The sequence below is a fragment of the Pelobates fuscus genome, chromosome 5 (genome assembly GCF_036172605.1).
Source record: "Pelobates fuscus isolate aPelFus1 chromosome 5, aPelFus1.pri, whole genome shotgun sequence".
NCBI classification, from domain to species: domain Eukaryota; kingdom Metazoa; phylum Chordata; class Amphibia; order Anura; family Pelobatidae; genus Pelobates; species Pelobates fuscus.
In genome coordinates, this window is record NC_086321.1 from 93580030 (window position 1) to 93602943 (window position 22914).

Below are 22914 nucleotides of genomic sequence, written 5' to 3' on the forward strand. Positions count from 1 at the left end.
ATTTTATCAACTGTGTTTGGCTTTTTATTTATTTATGAGCATTTTATCTGAAATCCAGGCAGTTAAACCTTGCTCATAATCAAGCCACTAAGAAATAAGCATCTGAAAAACATATATCAGCCTTTTTTCAATTATTAAACTGTTAGTTATTACCTCCTTAAGGACCGCGGATGTACTAAGTATGTCCGACAAAAATGGTCCTTTAGGACCACGGTCATACCTAGTACGTCCGCGGCAAATAAATTACTTAACCGATCACTGCCATTCCACTGTCAGCGATCGGTGCTCCTCCTGGTCTGGGTGGACTGCCTGACAGCCCAGACAGTCCCACCTTGGCAAATTAGGCTCCCGCGGGCCATGTGATCGCTCTGAAAGATCACATGACCGCAATAGGTGTCCATAGTGCTGCCTGCAGGAGGACTGCCTGAACTGACAGGCAGTCTCCCTGCTTGGGTTAAATAAAAATAAAAATGTTAATAAGTTTAAATATATATATATATATATATATATATATGTGTGTGTGTGTGTATATAACTTACATATATAAGTTATACTAAGTGTATTTTTTATATTAATATATACATATCTTAATATAAAAATACTACCATAATTAAATTACACACATATATATAATATATATAATAACTATATATATATATATATATATATTATTATAAAATATAAATAATAAGTAAATAAATAAAATGTTAATAAAATAAAAATATATATATTAGATATTACGTGTAATTTTATTCTAACTGTGTTTTCATATTAATATATATATTTATATCCAAATACACTTAGAATGAAATTATATTTATGTAATTATGTACATCGATATATATATATATATATATATATATATATATATATATATATATATATTTCATATTATTTGTATGTATATATATATATATATATATATATATATATATATATATACATACAAATAATATGAAATATGTATATATATACCCATATACATAATTACATAAATAATTTTATAAATATACACGTAGACTTCAAATATATAAATATTTAAAAATATTTAAATTATACGTGCATATTTATGTAATATTTTTACACAATTAAGTAATTTTATTGATTGCAATTTAAGGGACCTTACTGACAGCCTTGCCTGACAACCCAGGCCAAAAGTCTAGAGAATTTAATTTGCTAGCACTGTATTTAACCCTGTAACTATCAATGACACCCTAAAACCCATACATGATGGGTACTGTTTTACTCATTAGACTTTGCTGAACACAAATATTAGTGTTTCAAAACAGTAAAACATATCAAAGCGATGATATTGTCAGTGAAAGTGACCTTTTTTGCATTTTTCACACACAAACAGCACTTTCACTGATGATATCAATTGTTGTGATACGTTTTACTGTTTTGAAACACTAATATTTGTCTTCAGCGAAGTCTCCCCAGGATAACAGTTCCACCCTATGTACAGGTTTTATAATGTTTTTGAAAGTTACAAGGTAAAATATAAGGCTTGATTTTCAGTTTTTTCACATTGAAATTTGCCAGATTAGTTATATTTCCTTTGAGACCGTATGGTAGCCCAGGAAGGAGAATTAACTCCATGATGGCATACTATTTGCAAAAGAAGACAACCCAATGTATTGCAAATGGGGTATGTTCAGTCTTTTTTAGTAGCCACTTAGTCACAAACATAGGCCAAAGTTAGCGTTCATAATTGCATTTTTAACACACAAGCAAATATAAATGCTAACTTTGGTCAGTGTTTGTGACTAAGTGGTTACTAAAAAGACAGGACATACCCCATATTGAATACCCTTGATTGTCTACTTTAAAAAAAATATCTATGTATGTGAGGTGTGATTCAAAGATTTATGACAGATAACAGTGTTACAATGTCACTATTGATCAATTTGAAAAATATATATTTTGAAACAGCAATGTCCTACTTGTACTTATAGAACTACAACTTGCAAAAAAAGCTAAGAACATGTTAACATTGGGTATTTCTAAACTCAGGACAAAATCTAGAAACTATTTAGCACTGGTGTTTTTTGGATTTTGTAGATGTGTAACAGATTTTGGGGTCAAAGTTAGAAAAAGTGTGTTTTAAAAAAAAAATTAAACATTTTTTTATATATGATATTATGAAAATAGTGGTATCTTTAGAAAGATTTGTGTGGGTACAGTAAATGAGTAAGAGGAAAATTACAGCTAAACACAAACACAGCAGAAATGAAAAAAACAGTCCTGGCCATTAACGGTAAGAAAATTGAAAAACGGTCTGGTCACTAAGGGGTTAAAATGTTTTAAAGGGATACTATAGGCATCAAAATAACGTTAGCTTAATGAAGCAATTTTGGTGTGTATATCATGCCTCTGCAGTCTTACTGTTATGTTATCTGTCATTTATGACTTAAATTACTTTTGTTTCTGTTGATACAGCCCTAGCCACACCTCTAATGAGCAGGGGCGCCTAGTGCTGGAGCCTCCATCCATGATCGGCGGGTGGGGGCTATTAACTAAATTAACAAGGTAACCTAATGGGCAGCTGGTGAAGGATTTTAATAAAATAAATAAAAAAAGGGATCCACGTGGAATTGATTGGGGTTATTAAGTAAATATACAGGGGGGCCTGTTTATTTACTGCAATATTTACATTGCAGCACTAAGTCTGCCTCCAGTGGCTGTTTACCAAGAGCCACTGGGGGTGATCCAGAATCGTAATGGACTTTTGGTCCGTTATCTGATGCTGGATGTCCTCACGCTCTGCATGAGGACCTCCAGCGTCAGATTTTCCCCATAGGAAAGCATTGATTCAATGCATTTCAATAGGGAGGTCTAATGTGCGCGCGGCATTTGCCACGCATTCGCATTAGATTCCACTCATCGCGGGATGGAGGACGGGGCGGAGATTCAACCCAGTGCTGAGGGACATAGGCACTGGGATAAGGCAAGTAAGTGAAGGATTTTTAAAACTTTATTTACCGGGGTGGTGGGGTGCGAGGGAGGGCACTACTTCCTGGCACTACAATATCCCTTTAAGATCACAAAAAAATCCTACAAATTATATTTCAAACTACATCACATAAAGTAGATACATTTATGTTTTATAGTTTAATATATAACTAGAAAAAACTTTTGAGTTTGCAAATTCATAAAAAAAATTAAAGCAATATGATTATTGCACTAGGAATGAAAGGTAACAAAGGCTTTTTTGGACACAGAGAGAGTGAAATTACTTGAGACTCTCATGTCATTTTTGAGCATCAACGCCCATTTACTTTTATGTGGCTCAAGATAATGCAGTGTTGTTTCCACCTGTAAGTGAATGAAGCATTGTTATATCAACACGAGTTGCCTGTGAGCAAACCTGTTGCCATATCATTTTACTTTGTTTATTTAGAAGACAACATTGCATCATGCTTAGCTAGCTCAGAAAGTGATATGCTTGAACATTAAAGTTACTACCTAAAGGCACCACAAAAGTTTTAACAAAGCATTGTATGTACAGAAAGGAGCAAACTCTTTACATTCTGCCTTAAAAAATTTATATATTTAGATATATCGAAGATGATCAACTAGCGTTCAACACGTCACCAAACCTGCTGTCATGACAAGCTTGTTTTAAAAGATTTCATTTCATCAGGCAAACAATATATAATTTATAAGAAAGACATGTGATGCTTCTTTGTAAGCATGGGAGGGCTGGTAGCATTGGGCCATTAGCATTGGAGGCATTCAGACTCACACTATTCTTCTCAAAGCTCAAACAGTGAAGGTGCATTGGAATGTCTGTTTACATAGTTATGCAGTAGTGAAGCAGCAGGCAGGAATTGTGCCGGAGCTTTACTAGCTTTCGGAGAAAAGGCATTGTTTACATTGCTGTCTAGTAATGCCTCTGGATGCAGTCACTCAGATGGCCACTAGAGGTTATTCCTGCACAGCGCTGGCGTTCAGCTCTCCACGCTCTTCATGGAGACACTGAACATTCCCCATGGAAATGTATTGGTATTGATGAGGAGATGCAAATTGGCACAGCACTGCGTTTTGCCATGCATGAGGACTAGCCTCTCAATGCTTTCATATGGTAAACCCTTGAATTGGTTGAGTTTGTCAAGATTAATTAACTTGGTCATGGAGGTGAAGCCAGTCATGGGGAGACCAGTGCGGGGTGGTAGAAAATGTGAGTAAAACCACCTTAATTCTCTGGAGAGTGGGGGTCGAGGACCTAAAGCCTCATTACAACACTATAGTGTGATTACAGTATTAACAGGCAAATTAGAGAGTAGCAGCTGACTAGAAAATAAATTTAGGCAACAAACTAGGAAACTAGTCACGAGATTTGGAAAACTTCCATTACACAGGAGATGTTTAATATTGGGATATTTTATTATAACCTAAGCTGACTATAATAGGATAATTAGTATAGTGCTCCTTTAATGTACTCCTTTACATGATCACAGTCCATTTAACTCCCTCTCCACATCTTTCAGCCACATTAGCCTCCTTTACATGCTACATGTCAATATATCATCTTCTGTATACTTCCACTTCATATAACTCCTTTATATGGTCTCAATTAGACATGTGCTATTCGTTTTGGTCCGAATATGAATTCGGACAAATTTCGGGCAATTCGGACATTCGGGTACTCCCAAATGTCCGAAGTGCCAAATTGCCGAGGTCCCGAAGTTCCGAAGTGCCGAAGTCTCGAAGTGCCGAAGTTCTGAAGCACAGTATTGCCTAAGTATATAATATACTATATATACTATATATATAGTATATAATATACTTACCCAGTGAAAGAAGAAGAATGTTACATTGTATACAATTTTAAATAATACAGGATTCAGCTGTAAGCATTTGCAACACTTACAACAATCAAGTAACATGTGGTGGGTGGGGGCCCTAATGTAAAATAATGGGGGGACCTATTGTCCTCCCCCCGGGCCCCCACCCCTAAACGGCGGGTGGGGGCCCTAAATTGGAATAAGGGGGGGACCTAATGTCCTCCCTCCTGGCCTACACCTCTGAGCGGTGGGTGGGGGCCCTAAATACTAATAAGGGGGGACCTAATGTCCTCCCCCATGACCCCCACCCCTGAGCAGCGGGTGGGGGCCCTAAATCAGAATAAGTGGGGGACCTAATGTCCTCCCCCTGGCCCCCACCAGTGGTGGTGTGGGGGCCCAAAATTATCATAAGGGGGGACCTAATGCGGTGGGTGGGGGCCTTAAATAATAATAAGGGGGCAAACTAATATCCTCCCCCCTGGCCCCCACCCCTGAGCGGTGGGTGGGGGCCCTACAGTAAAATAAGGGGGGACCTAATGTCCTCCCCCCTGGCCCCCACCCCTGAGTGGTGGGTGGGGGCCCTACAGTAAAATATGGGGGCCCTAATGTAAAATAATGGGGGGGACCTATTGTCCTCCCCCCGGGCCCCCACCCCTAAACGGCGGGTGGGGGCCCTAAATTGGAATAAGGGGGGGACCTAATGTCCTCCCTCCTGGCCTACACCTCTGAGCGGTGGGTGGGGGCCCTAAATACTAATAAGGGGGGACCTAATGTCCTCCCCCATGACCCCCACCCCTGAGCAGCGGGTGGGGGCCCTAAATCAGAATAAGTGGGGGACCTAATGTCCTCCCCCTGGCCCCCACCAGTGGTGGTGTGGGGGCCCAAAATTATCATAAGGGGGGACCTAATGCGGTGGGTGGGGGCCTTAAACAATAATAAGGGGGCAAACTAATATCCTCCCCCCTGGCCCCCACCCCTGAGCGGTGGGTGGGGGCCCTACAGTAAAATAAGGGGGGACCTAATGTCCTCCCCCCTGGCCCCCACCCCTGAGTGGTGGGTGGGGGCCCTACAGTAAAATATGGGGGACCTAATGTCCTCTCCCCTGGCCCCCACCCCTGAGCGGTGGGTGGGGGCCCTAAATACTAATAAGGGGGGTACCTAATTTCGGGCAATTCGGACATTCGGGTACTTCCAAATGTCCGAATTGCCGAAGTGCTGAATTGCCGAGGTCCCGAAGTTGCGGCAGGTGGGGGCCCTAATGTCAAATAATGGGGGGGGGGACCTATTGTCCTCCCCCCGGGCCCCCTAAATGGCGGGTGGTGGCCCTAAATTGGAATAAGGGGGGGACCTAATGTCCTCCCTCCTGGCCTCCACCCCTGAGCGGTGGGTGGGGGCCCTAAATACTAATAAGGGGGGACCTAATGTCCTCCCCCCTGACCCCCACCCCTGAGCGGTGGGTGGGGCCCTAAATTGGAATAAGGGGGGGACCTAATGTCCTCCCTCCTGGCCTACACCTCTGAGCGGTGGGTGGGGGCCCTAAATACTAATAAGGGGGGGACCTAATGTCCTCCCCCCTGACCCCCACCCCTGAGCGGCGGGTGGGGGCCCTAAATCAGAATAAGTGGGGGACCTAATGTCCTCACCCCCAGCCCCCACCCCTTAGTGGTGGGTGGGGGCCCTAAATAACCCCCCCAATCAAAGATGACTAGTGGTCCCCAAGCCCCTAGTCACCCAGCCCCCCACCCCCAAAAAAGTTACCCCCTACCTACCCCCCTCACCCTAAAAAATAGTGAAGGGTGAATAAAATAACTAACCTGTAAAGAAAAATTCAACTTTCCATTTGACGTCTTCTTTTTTCTAAAATCTTCTTTTTTCCCCCAAAAAAGGCCAAATAAAAAGCCATAAGAACCGACGCAATTAACAAAAAAAAAAAAGAGCGCAAAAAAAAATAATCCATCTTCACACATGGAGGGCTCCATGTCAGTGTGTATCAGAGATCCTTAGGATAAGTGTCAATCCATATCTGCCAAGTGACCCTATGTAGGGTGAACAGTCCCTATTCTGCTCTGTGTCAGTGTGTATCAGGGATCCTTAGGATAGGTGTCAATCCATATCTGCCAAGTGACCCTATGTAGGGGGAACTGTCCCTATTCTGCTCTGTGTCCGTGTCTGGGGGGAGTATCTGCTTGTAACATTTATATGCACAAAAAAAAAATTATAAATTGAAAAAAAAATTAAAATGGTTGCAGCTTCCGAATTAATCTAAAATGGATGCTGTCCAGTAGGTGGGAGGGTCTGCTAGGGAGGGTGTGCTGCTGATTGGGTGGAATGTGTCTGCTGACTGTGAGGTACAGGGTCAAAGTTTACTCAATGATAACGAATAGGGGGCGGACCGAACATCGCATGTGTTCGCCCGCGGTGGCTAACGCGAACATGCTATGTTCGCCAGGAACTATTCGCCAGCGAACCGTTCGGGACATCACTAGTCACAGGACATCCCCGGCCGGTCCATGCAGGGTCCACGCTATTCGAGCACCGGTCCCACTGTGTTCCATGACGATCTCCCTCACCGGCCCACATGCAGTGTGATGTGACCGCCGGCTGGGGAGGGAGGGAGAAAGGTGAGATGCTCTATCTTGCAGCTCCACCGGGTTCCTCTCGCGAGATCTGGAGCATTGCCACACTCACTCACACACTCTCACACACACACACATACACATACACATACACACACACTCCACCCCTGACACTCACAGCACCCTCACTCACACAAACACACACACACACACTGCACACCTGACACTCACAGCACCCTCAATCACTCACACACATACACACACTGCACACCTGATATTCTCAGCACCCTCACTCAAACACACACACTGCTCCCCTGACACTTACAGCACCCTCACTCACACACAGCACCCTCACTCACACACACACACTGCTCCCCTGACACTCTCAGCACCCTCACTTACACACACACATACTGCACCCATGACACTCACAGCACCCTCACACACAGAGCACCCTCACTCACAGCACCCTCACAGAAACAAAGCACCCTCACACCAACACTGCACCCTTCACTCACACACACAGCACATACACACTGCACCCCTCACACACAGCACCCTTACCCACACTGCACCCCTCTCTCACACACTACACCCCTCACACCCACAGCACACAGCACTCTCTCACACACACACACACTGCACCCCTCACACTCACAGTGCACCCCTCTCACACACACTACACCCTCTCATATACACTGCACCCATCACACATACACACTGTACCCATCACACATACACACAGCATCCCCTTAACACACTGCACCACTCTCACACACACACACACACACACATACAATACTTCCAAAAATATATGTATATATATTACAGAACCTCTCCCACACATACTACACTCCTAAACACATTACATTCCAGACACACACTAGATCAATTGCCCAACTTTGGATCATACATACACACACTAGATTCCTAAATACACTCTAAATTCTCTACACACACACACTCACCAGATCTCCTATACACACACTCTGGGTCCTTCAAACACACATTAGATCCCCTACATACCCACACACACTGCACCACCTACACACACTACATTCCTGAAATACACACTCTAGATCCCTTATGCACACACTAGATTCCTTGTAAGCAAACACATACTACATTCCCTAAACACATACTCTATACAACCCCTACACACACTACATCACCAATACACACACACACTACAGCCAGTATGCACACACTTGCTACATTCCCTATACACACTATGTCCTCTATACACACACTCTGCAGCACCTAGACATACATACATTACATTACAGCACAAACACAACACGACTAAACCCAAACTATTTACACAATACCACACCACAATCAGCTAACTCTACACACACGCAATCCAACAAGCAGGTCCAAACACATGTACAATACTCTTTCCTGCCATTTTTGTCTTCTAGTATCACATCTATGGAGACACCAGAGATAAGTTTCAAGCAAACACAGCGCAAGCATGTTAATAAAAATGCTTGCACTGTGCAGAACAAATATTGGACTTTTTCTTCATGCTAGAGCTCTTCAGCAGAGCTCTGCGTATGGTCTTCCCTGACAGAGCATTGAACCAACATGCTCAGTTTGTGATGGGGTATGTTTGCCATTGGTGATGACAAAACACACCCTATCTGGCCCCGCCTTCTTCTCAGTGGGCCGCTGTGATTAAAAAATGCCCGGGCCGGCCCTGTGGTGAACCATTGTTCTTTATTATTGTATTTTCACAATTATATTGGTAATATAGATAGAACCAAAGTCTCACTGCAGCAGTTAAATACATCATTTGCATATAATTGAACAAATTCAATTACACCTATAGCATAACTCAAATGGTGGTTAAGTGAATTTTCAAACATTTCAAATAATGGAGTCAAACTGGGGCATAGCTGCATTTCAACCAGGGGTAGTCAACCTGGTCCCTACCACCCACTAGTGGGTAGTTTGGGATTTCAGGTGGGCGGTGGTGGGTTCTGCGGAAACCGAACGTTGGGCGATGACCATGGGCCAAGGCCAGCAGGGGAAATCCTTTAATCTCCCCTAGCGGCCCATGCATAGCCAGCCTTGCTGAGGGTCCTCTGGGCTGGTGATGAGATCAAAGATCTCCCTCACCGGCCCACTGGCACTTACTATGAGCAGGGGGAAGAAAAGGGCCTGGGAGGCTCTGACAGAGCTTTGCCACACATTACCATGGGATACAGTGCTGTGCTCGCGGGAGGACAGGAGAGTCAGCATGATGCCGGAAGAGCTGCAGGCTAAAGTGAACATGCTACCACTGGACCACCAGGACTTGCAGCATTATGTCCCCCCTCCCTGGTAACAGGTAAGAAGAAGGGAGGGGAAGAAATTAAGATAGATTTTCACATCTCACCCACCTACACACAGCATAGACAATATGCACCCTTCACACACAAACACACACTGCTTCCTCACACACACTGCCCCTTCACACACATACACACTGCCCCCTACCACACACACACACTGCATCCCCCACACACACTGCAACCCTCACGCACACACACTGCAACCCTCACACAAACACACACACACTGCAACCTTAACACACACAGACCCACACTGTACCTATTACACACACTGCCTCCCATACATGCTACCCCCCTCACACACCCTCATCACACACACGCACATCCCCTCTAAGACACACACGGCACCCTGCACCCCTCATAGACACACTGCCCCCTCACACACACACTGCCCCTCCGACACATACACTGACCCCCTCTCATAGCACCCTTCACATACACAGCCCCCTCACACACACTGCACCTCTCACACACATAGCATCCATCACACACACACAATGTCCTTCACACACACACTGCCCTCCTCATACACAGTGCACCTCCCCTCACACACACACAGCATCCTTCATACACACACACTGCAACCCTCACACACACACACACACACTGCACCCCTCACACACACACACACACACCACCACTTACACAATGCCCCCTCACACACACTTTCCCCCTCTCACACACACACAGCACCCTTCACACACACACAAACATAGAAAAAAATAAAACAAATAGTTTAATTTAAGTACATGTTTTTTTAAGTCTAACCTGCGCTTTAAAATTACTTACTGCGGCACTGGTGAGTGGTAAGGAAATGTTACCATCAACAAAGATACAAAAGTGGGCGGTAGGTATTAAAAGGTTGACTACCCCTTAACCCCTTAAGGACACACGACATGTGTGACATGTCATGATTCCCTTTTATTCCAGAAGATTGGTCCTTAAGGGGTTAAACTGTGCTTCAATAATTTGCATAAAAGTTGAAAATGGTATTATAATCTCACTGAAGTGTATATACTTATAACTATATTTGTGTTTATGTGCATGCACGAGTGAGCATGCATGCAGGTTTTTGTGTATGTTTTGCAAACAAAGAAAAAATAAATTATAGAGAGTGGATATATTCACAGAGGTTAGATAGACAGACAGATTGACAGAGAGACAAACAGATATGTGTGTTCTATCACTGCATTTTCAGATGTTTTATATATATATATATATATATATATATATATATATATATATATATACTGTGAGTACATAAATAAAATATGCATTGCATTATAATTCACCATATAATTTATAAAGGGCAAAGAAATGCTGGAGAAGCTTGTGCAATTCTGACAAGTTGCAGCATATGGCCTGTAATCTGTTCAAACTACAGATTGGCATCTAACGGTGAAGTATTCAAAATGAAAATATGAATGCCTCTTTACAGGTACCATACTGCATTTTGTGTCATTACAAGACCTACATAATGCAATCAACATGGAAAGATGGCTATTAACCATTTCATCACTATACTTTATTTTATTTTATTTTATTTATATGTTGTAAAAATAAATTCTGCCTCACATTTATCTGACGCCTGGTGTGCATAGCGAGCACACAGGATAAACCAGAAATTGCATGTGCAGATTGCTGTTAAGGAATTCCAGAAAAAAATAAATTTATGTATCATTCAGACATTACTATTTTTTATTTACTTGAAATATTCTGCATGGTACATTTTAAATAGAAATGTCCTTGTCTTGCAATATTTCATAGAGGGTCTGATTATATTTCCATTAATGCAGAAATGTTATGTTTGTCACATACATTAGTTATAACAGAACAGACAAGTACATATGGTCAATTACCCCACTTAAAGTTGTTTCTAAGGAACCAGAATTTTTTAAGTATACAGCTTTCTAAAAATGCAAATAACAAAGGAAAGGGACACGCTGGTATGTATGCCCTAATGTGCCCTTTGATTATTATATTCTATGACTAGGACCATCACCATGGATGGAAAACATCAGAGGGAGGTTTTGTTTTAGTCAATGTTCCTGTAATGTCTTTTACACTATGTGACTAAATGGCTTCTGCACATTTATCTGTTAAAGGAACACTATATAGTCACCTAAACAACTTTAGCATAATGAAGCTGTTATAATGTATAGATCACGCCTCTCCGGCTGTACTGCTATTTAGGAGTTAGATCATGTTGTTTCTGTTTATGCAGCCCTTGCCACACCTCCCCTGGCTATGATTGACACAGCCTGTGCAAAAAAAAAAAAAAAAAACTTTCAATCAGATGTAATTTACCTTACAAATTTTATATCTTTCTCTGTAAATTGAACTTAAATCACATACAGGAGGCTCTTGCAGGGTCTAGCAAGCAATTAACATAGCAGGGATAAGAACATCTTAATTAAACAGAACTTGCAATAAAAGAAGGATAAACTTTAGATGACTCTTTACAGGAAGTGTTTAGGAAGGCTGTGCAAGTCACATTCAGGGAGGTGTGATTAGGGTTCATAAACAAAGTAATTTAACTCCTAAATGGCAGAGAATTGAGCAGTGAGGCTGCAGGGGCATTATCTATACATCAAAACTGCTTCCTTAAGCTAAAGTTGTTTTGGTGACTATAGTGTCCCTTTAAGTATCCTTTCCTTATCTGGATATTTTTTTGTTTCATTTTTCAAAATTCTCCAGAAGGTAAAAATAATGTCTGTATGGATGGCATTTTGTTCACTTACGTTAAAGTGGCTATGTCACCACATTAAAATCTTTTGTGTTTCATAAAGATCAAATATTTTTTAAATACTCAGATTGACTGCATTTGAATTTCACTGGAATTATAACGCAGTCAAAACATATCAAAAGACAAAGTAGGGGCTATTGAATGTTATGTTCAAGCATGAAGTTGACAAAACTGGACAAAAAGGGGAGTTTATGCCATCAGCTTTTGTCAATTCCTTCAGCCGTCAGTACTGATGGCTGTGGGTATCAAGTGTCTTCTTGAGCATCGATTGAGTTGGTCTCTGTAGGTTCCTGCAGTTTTGTGAGATTGTCCATAGACATCTCTACTGTACTTTCACTCATACATTAGATTAGAGCAGTGGCATAGACACCTGGTGAATGAAGCATCAGGAGCTGAAGAAATAGGATGGCACCCTCAAGGGAGAGTTTCAGGTAAGGAGCATTTCCTCCCCTATGACTGTAGCACACCTAGCTTATATGTCCCCTATGGATGACTTTGCAATATATGTAAGGACTGATATAAGAGACACTTTAAGTAGAAAATATTCAAAAACAAATATCATCAGCTACTATTTTAGCCTTTAGATAGTATTCCACTAGTATGTTCAGTATGCTATCCCTTCCTCTCTCTGGTCTTAAAAAACATCATGCAGAGTTAGTGGTTAGGGAGAGGGGAGCCTTTCATTGTCCCTCTGCAGAGATAAAGAACAGAATGGGGCCATGGCAAAGAAATGTATTTCTCTTCAAGATGAAAAACTGTACTCAAAGAAAGGGAAAGAATAAAATGTGCATTTGGTGGGAAATTTTATTTTTGTATTGATTTTCGATGCAAAATAAACATTATGAGTATTCACGTTTTTGGGAGGGAAGAGGTTTAACGTTTGCAAATAATTAAAATATGGATTAAGGTTGCATCCTACGTGACAACCAATGGGTTACTAAACAGTTGGATGTAGTGAGTTGACAATTGAATTGCAAACTGGCTGAGTTTGGAAAGGATAAGTGTTTGGAATTTTTTGGGCTATTTTGATTTATATTTTGTGGACAGTTGCAATTCACTGTCTATGTTCTTAGAGAACAGACTATATAAACGTCTACTTTCCAAGTAAACTTTTGATAATATGCTACTCAAAATATTTGGAACTCAAGCAAATGCCTTAAATTTTAATAAAAAGGGTAATTTATGCTCATTTTCAGCTGGAAGTCATTCATTCCTTTTTGTCATTAGTGCCAGTTGGTATCAGATTTGAAAAACAACCTATTACACTAGATATTTTTTCCACTGATAAATTAAAAGACTGACTTAATTATGGTGTGTATACATGTCAGTGTGAAGATTTGGTAAGAAATGGAAGTCATGGCACTTAGTAATTAAACTCTGGCCATCAAGCATGAGACTTCATGTCCATTAGTAACAAACTCATAGATCGGCTATTGCCTCTTGTTAGCTGGTAGCTAATTAACAGGAACCTTTTCTTTGGCTGGTGGGAGTATAATTAGCAATTATCACTTATGCTCATGAGCAACTTTTATTTCATATTGCTAGATAAACAAAGAGACACTTTAGCTTCTTGCATTATGATAAAAGATTAAATAATATCACAAATATCACACATTTATTCAACTCTACAGCGAATTAATTTTCCCTTCAAAGTATTTATCTCCTCCTTTGTTGAATAACTAAATATAGCATTATGATCTTACCCAATTCTTTATGTTTAAAACTATTATGGAAAGATTAAATGACAAATCTTCATTTTCTTTTCTTACAATGAACTTTCCTACTCTCGCGTCTGTTTTATGTAGGTGTCAACATTTTACCAACTATATTTTTGTTAACATGTACGGCTGCACGATTGTTAGTGTTCTAGTTATAGGTATATATATATATATATATATATATATATATATATATATATATATATTGGTTTTGCACCCCTCCCTGTTACAGGTGCCTCATTCCAGGACCCTATTTAGCCTTGACTTGCAGAGAGTCCCAGTAAGGAAGTATTTCCCAAGTAAGTGGATTAATCTCATAAGAGCAAGCATTAGGCTGCTATCAGGATAGGACCTACCGAATATGGGGTACTTTGACGTAGTTGGCAGGCTTATGCAATGTATGATCATATAATGTAACTAAACCCCCATCATTTTTTGCCTACGTGAGGTGTTTTTAAATAAAACTATTACAATCTCTAAGATTTAAAAAGCATTGTTTAGTTAATAGCGAGTGCGCTGGATTCTGTATTTTGTATATTTTGGCCCCAGCAGCACCCTATAATGTATGCATGTTTAGGTGAGTGCAGCCCTCTTGGTTTCTTTTATATATATATATATATATATATATATATATATATATATATATATATATATATATATATATATATATATCTGTGGTACTGTTTTTTGACATGAAAGGCAAGGAATGATAGGCACTCTGACTCAACTGAGTACATTGCCCATTAGATACAAGATCTTGCTTCCAAAAAGATGCACAGTGTCGTCACTCTGTGAGTATTATGTGACAGTACCCATATTTTGCATTTGCAGATCACGCTTGTACAATGCACATGCACATGACCAAATGATCTCACGAAACAGTGGAGATCTACCTCAGCTCACTTTCATGTCAGGGCATGCACCCTTCCCTCACTGACACTCTGACTGACCAACAAGGATGGACCTCTGTGGTGAACATTATGTTACAAGCAAGGCATATCAAAAGTGACACATTCCAACCATAATAGTCAGGAATTCAAAATGAATCCATAGTGATTTTTAATGTTAGGCCAAAAATAACGAACAAATAATACAAAAATAATACAAAATAACTAAATAATAAAAGCAGCAGTGTTTTCAGTCTGGCTATGTTTGCTTAAAATCCACTTTGAATGTGCTCTAAATTCAGACTTTAAAGAAAAACTTTGTCTGATTTACTACAACATTGGTCAGTCACAAGAATACATGCTTGCAATAAAGAAATATAAATCACAAATATATCGTAAATGTAATTTACAGATGAAGGAATAACAAACTGAGATTTAAAATCTTTGATAATATGCCCTCCTTAAGACTTGTGTTCTTGTTTTCTAAATTAATATGATTTTAGACATAGCATTCCTACAATCAGTCAAAGCTCGTAGCGAATTCACTCAGCAATCTGACATTTATTTTCTCTGTTGAGGCCAGTCATATAAATCTGAGCTAATTATCTATTTATTGACTTGCGCAAAAACCATGTTGACTTCATTGATTGATCACAGCACAAGTTAACTCAGAATCAATTGGCAGTCACCAACTGTACCCTGAAGCTCTCTGTTACATTTAAGAATTCTGGCAATGAAGATTCATGTTTTACAGGACTGAACACCCCCTGGTACAGTATCTAGGCTTATACTGGGCACGCTTAGTGCTGGTGGCACTCTTTTAATGTTTGCCCTCTAGCAGCTCAATACTGCCAGCAGTTTATTTTTTTCAATGTACAATTATGCAAGTCAGAAATAGTGTATGTGACCTGACATTCCCAACTTAAACAGCCAAATCCACTCAATTCCAGCAGTTGTTAATAAGCCAGGGCTTATCAAAAAGTTGACTTGATATAATTGCATAACAATTCTGCAGTTCTAATCCAGCTGTAACCAGTCCAAATTGTGTGTGTCTAATGCAAAAGGTGACCTTGCAACTGACTTATTGTTTATTTACTAGCCAACTTGCCATTTTTTCTTACTATGGATACTTTAACAGATACTGTGCAAGTTGCCAACATTATACAAGTCATCTGTCATCAAAGCACAATTTAACCCATAATATAAAAAAAAATCTGAGCATTTTAAATAGTCTATGGGTAAATGACATGCTGTCTTTTTGCACCCTGAAATGGAAAAATAGCATTTTTTTCCCCCTCTAGGATATAGATGCTGTGCGTTCCTACAACTTCCACAATACTTTGCCTTTGCTTTAGGCTTACAGGCTATAAATGGGGGCCATAAATGGGGGTTGCCGTCCAACAGCAGCTGAAATGCACAGTTTGACATGCCCAGAATAGAGCATATTAAAAGGAAATTGCAGTGTGGATGATATTTTTACTTTGTGCATCATTTCATCAGCTGTGTGAACTTAACTCAACAGGAGCTTAATGAATGGATCTTTGAGACTCACCAGAAACAGACATTAATGTGAAATGACTTTGCAAACATGACCACTGGAAGCTGTAGACTGAAATAAAATCTTAACTCAGCAAACACCGAAATAATTGCCCAGAGATTCCATTATTATATATCCAAACAGTGGTATAGCTACAGATAAAATAGACTTGTGGTCACATTGATCTCACCAATTACAAAAGCACAAGTGGATAGGTACTACACATGCAATTAGCTGCTTGTCATAACTCACAATGCACACTCACACAAATATTAATAATTTATCCGACAAAATACTAATTACATTTTGCATTTAAAAATGTATAATTAATTATAGGTTTTATGGCATGAGGCTAATATCAAATAAATGTATACAGTGCGATTGGTATTGCATTGTGATGTAAACACATATGTCCCTTTTATTGAGATAGCCAATATAATCATGTGCTTAAAGAAATAAAAATATATAAAGTGTTGCTTATATGTGTCACCTAATGCTAAAAAAAATATGTGGGTGGTTTACAACATGCTCTTATATAGAGTGATGCATTTGAAATCAGTCAAGCAGATAGTATTAGGTAATGATTATATCAGAAGCCATAAACACATCATTTCAAAATGAGTGACAACCTTCCCAACTATATGTAAAAAAAATGTCAGGATCTACATATATATGTTTTTGAGCTCTGTTGTTGACTCACTCCTGTTAATAATAAGCAGTTTGTTTTAAGAGGGGGTCTGTCAACTAAACAATGAATTGTGCTCTAGCTACCAACAAACTAGCTGAGTTTGGGCAACACTCAGGCTATTTTTTTTAAATATTCTACACTGGAATATATTTTGTAACTAGGTTGTCAGCTGATCACCTAAGCCACTCTTTAGTAAATAGACCCTTTAATGCTTTGGCATGCTCCTTCCCTGTAGAAGTATGAGACAAATAGTAAACTGTGACAGCATAAAGCAAAATCATTTTTACTGCAGTTCAACTATGTGCTGTTCCTTTCATCTTACAAGAAAAGTATTGATTACATTTTAGAGAGAGCTTGAGAACAGCAGGGAAAGTAATTTTACCTTCTCTAAGACCTGGGGAAATGACTTCTCGTGCTTAATTTTGTTCACTTGGATGGATAAAGGAATCAGTGAGCTATAGAAAATAGGGATGGGCAAGGGAGAGGAAGGAAGATCTTTGTAGCTGCCAACACCTGCATCCTGCTTGCTCCAACTATGACCCACTTGCATTTTATTCCTTTTGATTCTTATGTTTTTCTATCATAGACTGATAAGGGGTAGATATCAAGTTGTTATAAAACTACAACACCCAGGATGCTTTACCAGTCATCTTAAGAGTTGTGGTTCTGTAAAAAAGGAGAATATTTTTTGTACAACCACTGTTGTAAATAATGCATTGCTTAATTTACTGTATTATGATTTTTATCATTACTTTTTTTTTTGCAAGGCTTGTTCAACAAATGAACCAAACCAATAATTAGCATGTGGCTTGAATTTTTCTCTTTTCTCTAAAGTGCTTGAATGCTTAAAGTACATTACTTATTTATAGTTGAACTTTCAGCTTGCTGCTTGAATTGTCTTTGTGTTAAAACCCAAGTTGTTTTTTTGTAGCTAGTTCAGTTGGCTATGCCCAGGAATCCATGTAGAATGTACATGCAATAGACAAGTTCCCCCATAGTTACAAGAGAGTTACATAGTATTAAACTATAGGTTTAAATGGCTAGAATTCGTAATTGTAATAAGACTTAAATATTGAATTAAAAGATATTGCTGTTTTCCCCAGCAAACACAGAGTGCATTTCACTGTACATACTAACAGAACACGTTCTTAGGAAGGACAGCTACTGTTGGAGGAACTGAAGTCCATAAGAGATAATGGTAACCTCCCCAAATATGCCAATAAACAAAATATGATTTAAACCACCTTGCATCCTGATGTTAAAAAAAGCCCTTTCAAATAGAAACAAACTGTTAATTTTTACATAGTTCCCTGTCATGCAGGGAAATCATTACAGACATAATGTAATTTCTGGATCTGAGGATTACAGGGGTTGGTGGATATTAATGTCAATATCAGAGCCATAACTGGATCAAAACTACAAAATCTCATCACCAAAGAGAGGCATGCGCATTTAATGCATTAACCCTGCGCACGATTAGAGACTACAACATGATTAAAATGCTGCAGAAATGATAGAACGCCAAAATATGTCATTATTAGAATTAAAGCACAGTATTGTAACATTGCTGTGACCCACTTGTTCAAACCTCAGTGGTGGATCTAAATCTTCTGGGTACCATCAATGAACCATTTGGATCACATGGGTGAGAATCCCACCCAGCAATGAAACGGTTAACCTGCCCTTTTACAAAACTCGATACTTGATAGTTTAACAATAGTAGTTTTCACTACAAAAATCCGTGTTTTAATTGGTTATCAATTAAAGAAGACATGACATGATTTATTTGCACTGCAAGGCAAAAAGTTTATTTGCAACAAACTTGCAATGTATGTGTTAGGATCATATCAGCGAATATTGCAATATAATACTGTACATTCAGGCCATAATTACATTTCTACATACAATACTCACTGTTCTATTGTGTCTTTATTTTAGTTTAGACAATCTTTTTTTTTTCGTTATTGTAATAATTATAGATGATTGAGTTTATGCATAGGACGTTTTATTCTGATAATACTATTGAAATGGGAGTTCAATGGGATTTGCAGACATGGCTAGCAAATATCTGCAAACCTCATCACTCTTCCAAAATGAAACCAGGAGTGGGGGTGGATGGGAGAGGGTGGGGGTGGAAGGGAAAGGGGGGGGGGGGGGGGACGAGGGTTACATAATGCCAGCCTTGTGCCAGTTGAATTGTTACCGTGTTGTCTTGGTGAGTAGAAATGACTGAACAACAAGCAACACTTCAACATCTCTTGGTCCATGGACAGAGTTTCAGTAGACCAAAAAACATATTACAATAATGCACTGGCCATGTTGCTGAGACTGGCTGTGAAATAATCATAATTAAGAAATGGTAGCCATAAAAAATAAAAAATAATTTCTTCACAGTAAATGTACCCGGACCCCTTAGAGTTCTCAAGTCAGGGGATTTAACTTTTTGTTGCCGATCCTGAATCTGATGATATTTCCATGTTGTAAAGGACACAAAGCATGTCAAAATATACATGGTGACAATAAGGAGGCAGGCAGATGTTCTTGCAGTTTCTTCACGGTCTACAGAATTTGCACTTGATAATTTTCTTAAAAGCACTTTGGAAATCTTTATTAAAATAAGCATAAATGATAGGGTTCAGGAGAGAGTTTGAGTAACCCAGCCAGTTTATGATATCGAAAAGTAAGTGGGGCATATGACATGTTTCACAAAATGGCAAAACCAGAGCTACGATGAAGAATGGTAGCCAGCAGAAAATGAAAGTCCCCATGATGATGCCTAGGGTCTTAACAGTTTTCCTCTCTCTGGCCAAAGCGACTTTTCTTTTTGCATCTGTGCCCCTATCGTTCTTCTTCTCAAAGCAGGGGGGAGTTTGGCTGTCACTTGAGTGGTTTGGCAGAGACAGGTGGTTTTTGGAGTTCGTGCAATGTTGGACCTCGATAACCTCCAGAGCAGCTCCATCTTCCCCATGCCTTACTGCCCCATTCACACAAGAGCTGGGCTTGGGTTCCACACTCCTTTTCCAGTTTTTACTGGGTTCCCCGTTGCTTTTTCGTTGTATGGTTGCTGGGGATACCGAGAGACAGGTGTCTGCCACTTTCGTTTTTTCTGTCTTTTTCACGGTTTTTCTTATCCTAAACCTGGCTGCTTTGAATATCCTGCCATATAACACCAGCATGAGAATCAGTGGGATATAGAACGCTCCGAACGTTGAGTAGATAGTGTATCCAGGGTCCTTGCTAATCTTACAAGCATCTGGGTCTGACCTGTCTTCGTTTGTCCTCCAGCCCAACATGGGTGGGATTGATATGGAAAACCCTACTATCCAGGTCAGACTTATGAGTATGGCAGCCCTTCTAGGAGTCCTCTTGTTCACATAGTCTATGGGGTCAGTTATGGCCCAGTATCTGTCAAGTGCTATAGCACACAAGTGAAGGATGGACGAGGTACAGCACAACACGTCTAAAGAAATAAATATATCACATATTACCTGGCCAAGAGTCCACTTGTTCAACACTTGGTAAAGTGCTGCCATAGGTAACACCAGAACGGAGACCATGAGGTCAGTGACAGCCAGGGAGCCTATGAGATAATTGGCCACAGTTTGTAGAGTCCTTTCAAGTGCTATGGCTGCCACCACACATGCATTGCCAAAAATTGCACAGAGAATCAGAGTCCCCAGGAAGAGAGAAGTGATGATCTGATAGCTCAAAGCCACCTCTTCGAACTCTGCACCATTGCCCTTCTCTAAAGCGTAGAGGGGAGAGGTAGTGTTGTTGAAAGCATCCATTACCAGCAGAAGAAAAGGACCACGGACAGAAAGAGAGGGGAATAGGGTCTATAAGTCCTGGACTTTTTCACTTCATCTGAAGAAAAGGATCCACTCTAGCTTTTCGCTTCTTTAAAGCAGGCATAATTACAGGGGAGCCTGGTACCACTTCAGCCTACGTTTCATGCTTCGGAAAATCACGGACCACTGCTGGGAAAAGTTGAAATCTCACCGAGGACAGGAGCAGAGAGAGGACGTCAGCGGCTATGGGGGTCACCCCTGGGATATGGACCCTGGAGCACATTGATCTGCACCTCCCAGGAAGAGGAGATTCACTTCTTTTCTGTGATTCTTCTGTGATATCCTTTTTGCTGGAAAAAAATCCCTTGATGAGGGAGAGAGAGAGAGAGAGGGGAAAAAAAATGTATAAAAGAATCCTGTTACTATGTTGCCACTAAATGAACTACAACAGCATACTGTGAGAGTCTCTCCTCTCGCTGTGCTGGTATTGTATTTTGGTCCCTTTCATCAGGAAAGCAGGCGGAGCTAGAGAGATTGGCTTCTGTGCTCTCCATTTAGAAGACCATTTATTGCATAGACTAGCACTGCTTTCAGATCTCCTGCCTCAGTGACAGTCTCGGGATGACTTGCCTTCTGTTACCAGGACACTTATAGAATGTTTGCTTCTTAATGTCAAAACACACATTCCAAAACCCATAAAGTGGATCCCCCTCCTTCACACAGCCTATTGATTAACCCTGTGCTCCGGGGAAGGGGAATCAGCATGCAGTGCAATAAGAGTATTATGGAACACTTGTGCAAGTGATGATGTTACCATGGGTTACTTTATTGCTATTTCATGCAAGAACTTCGAATAAATCAATAAAGTGTAGTTAACTCGGCATTCCAAGGCATTCTTAAAGGGGCCATGCGAAATCATTCCCCAACATGCAAAATCTGAACGGCGCTTTGTTGTATGTGATGTATGCTGCACTCTTTGCTCTCCAAAGCAGTTCCCTTATCCCTTGCTATTCTAACGGTGATCTATCTATCAGGACCATGGACAGCGGCAATCAAACTGGAAAAGGGAGTTTGGTGCCATCTACAGGTAGGTCCGTGAATAAGGTCAGCCATACACTGCATGCATGCACATTAGATTATGCAAGATCTGTGGTTTCTATAATATTATTTACAAAGATTAAAAGGGAGATTAAATATGACGTGATTTCTCCGAAATGTGTTTTCCTCTTTCAGTTTTTTTTTTTTCAATGCACGTTCACCACTAAATGACTACATTCTTTAATTTGTCCTTCTGATTTGATCTTTATTACTACACATAGGGAAAACAGACACAAAAAAAAGGAGAGTCTCTGATTTGGTAAGAGAATAATCTAGTGATTCATGCATTGCTGAGATTTAGTGATAGACAACTGCTGGAGATTGATAGGAATTAGGACAGTTATTCACAATCTAACAGTACAAAGAGCATATAAACATTATGTAAGAAACAATGAAACCAGTGCTGGAGTGTGATGGAATTTTAGCTCTTTTGCTGCAAGATTAAATTATATTTTTACAAAGCATTATTTTTCTTACACCTAAAACACACTCCATTCCGATGCTGATTAATTAATTTCACATATCCACGTTCATATAATTACAATTTTGTAATTTAAAGTCATTTTTGAATCAAGCTGTATTTTTGAATCAAGCTGATGTCACTTTATATTAAGTGGAGAAATTTTGGGTGATAGGTTTTGAGAAGCTAAAAAATATTTTGCAATGGTTTTAATGGCTCCTGGATAGTTTAATGATTTCTTAAGAAATAATCTATTCAGATAGAAACAAGTGAGTGTTTAATTGCTTGTGTTT

The 22914-nt window shown here is 39.9% G+C and overlaps 1 protein-coding gene across 1 annotated transcript; it reads right to left on the reverse strand.

Annotated features, from left to right (window-relative positions):
- Positions 1–19204: 19204 nt before the first annotated feature.
- Positions 19205–21523, reverse strand: HTR1A (5-hydroxytryptamine receptor 1A). The gene has a single exon (XM_063456917.1). The coding sequence runs from the start codon at positions 21061–21063 to the stop codon at positions 19828–19830; it is 1236 nt and encodes a 411-aa protein (XP_063312987.1). The 5' UTR covers positions 21064–21523; the 3' UTR covers positions 19205–19827.
- Positions 21524–22914: the final 1391 nt, after the last annotated feature.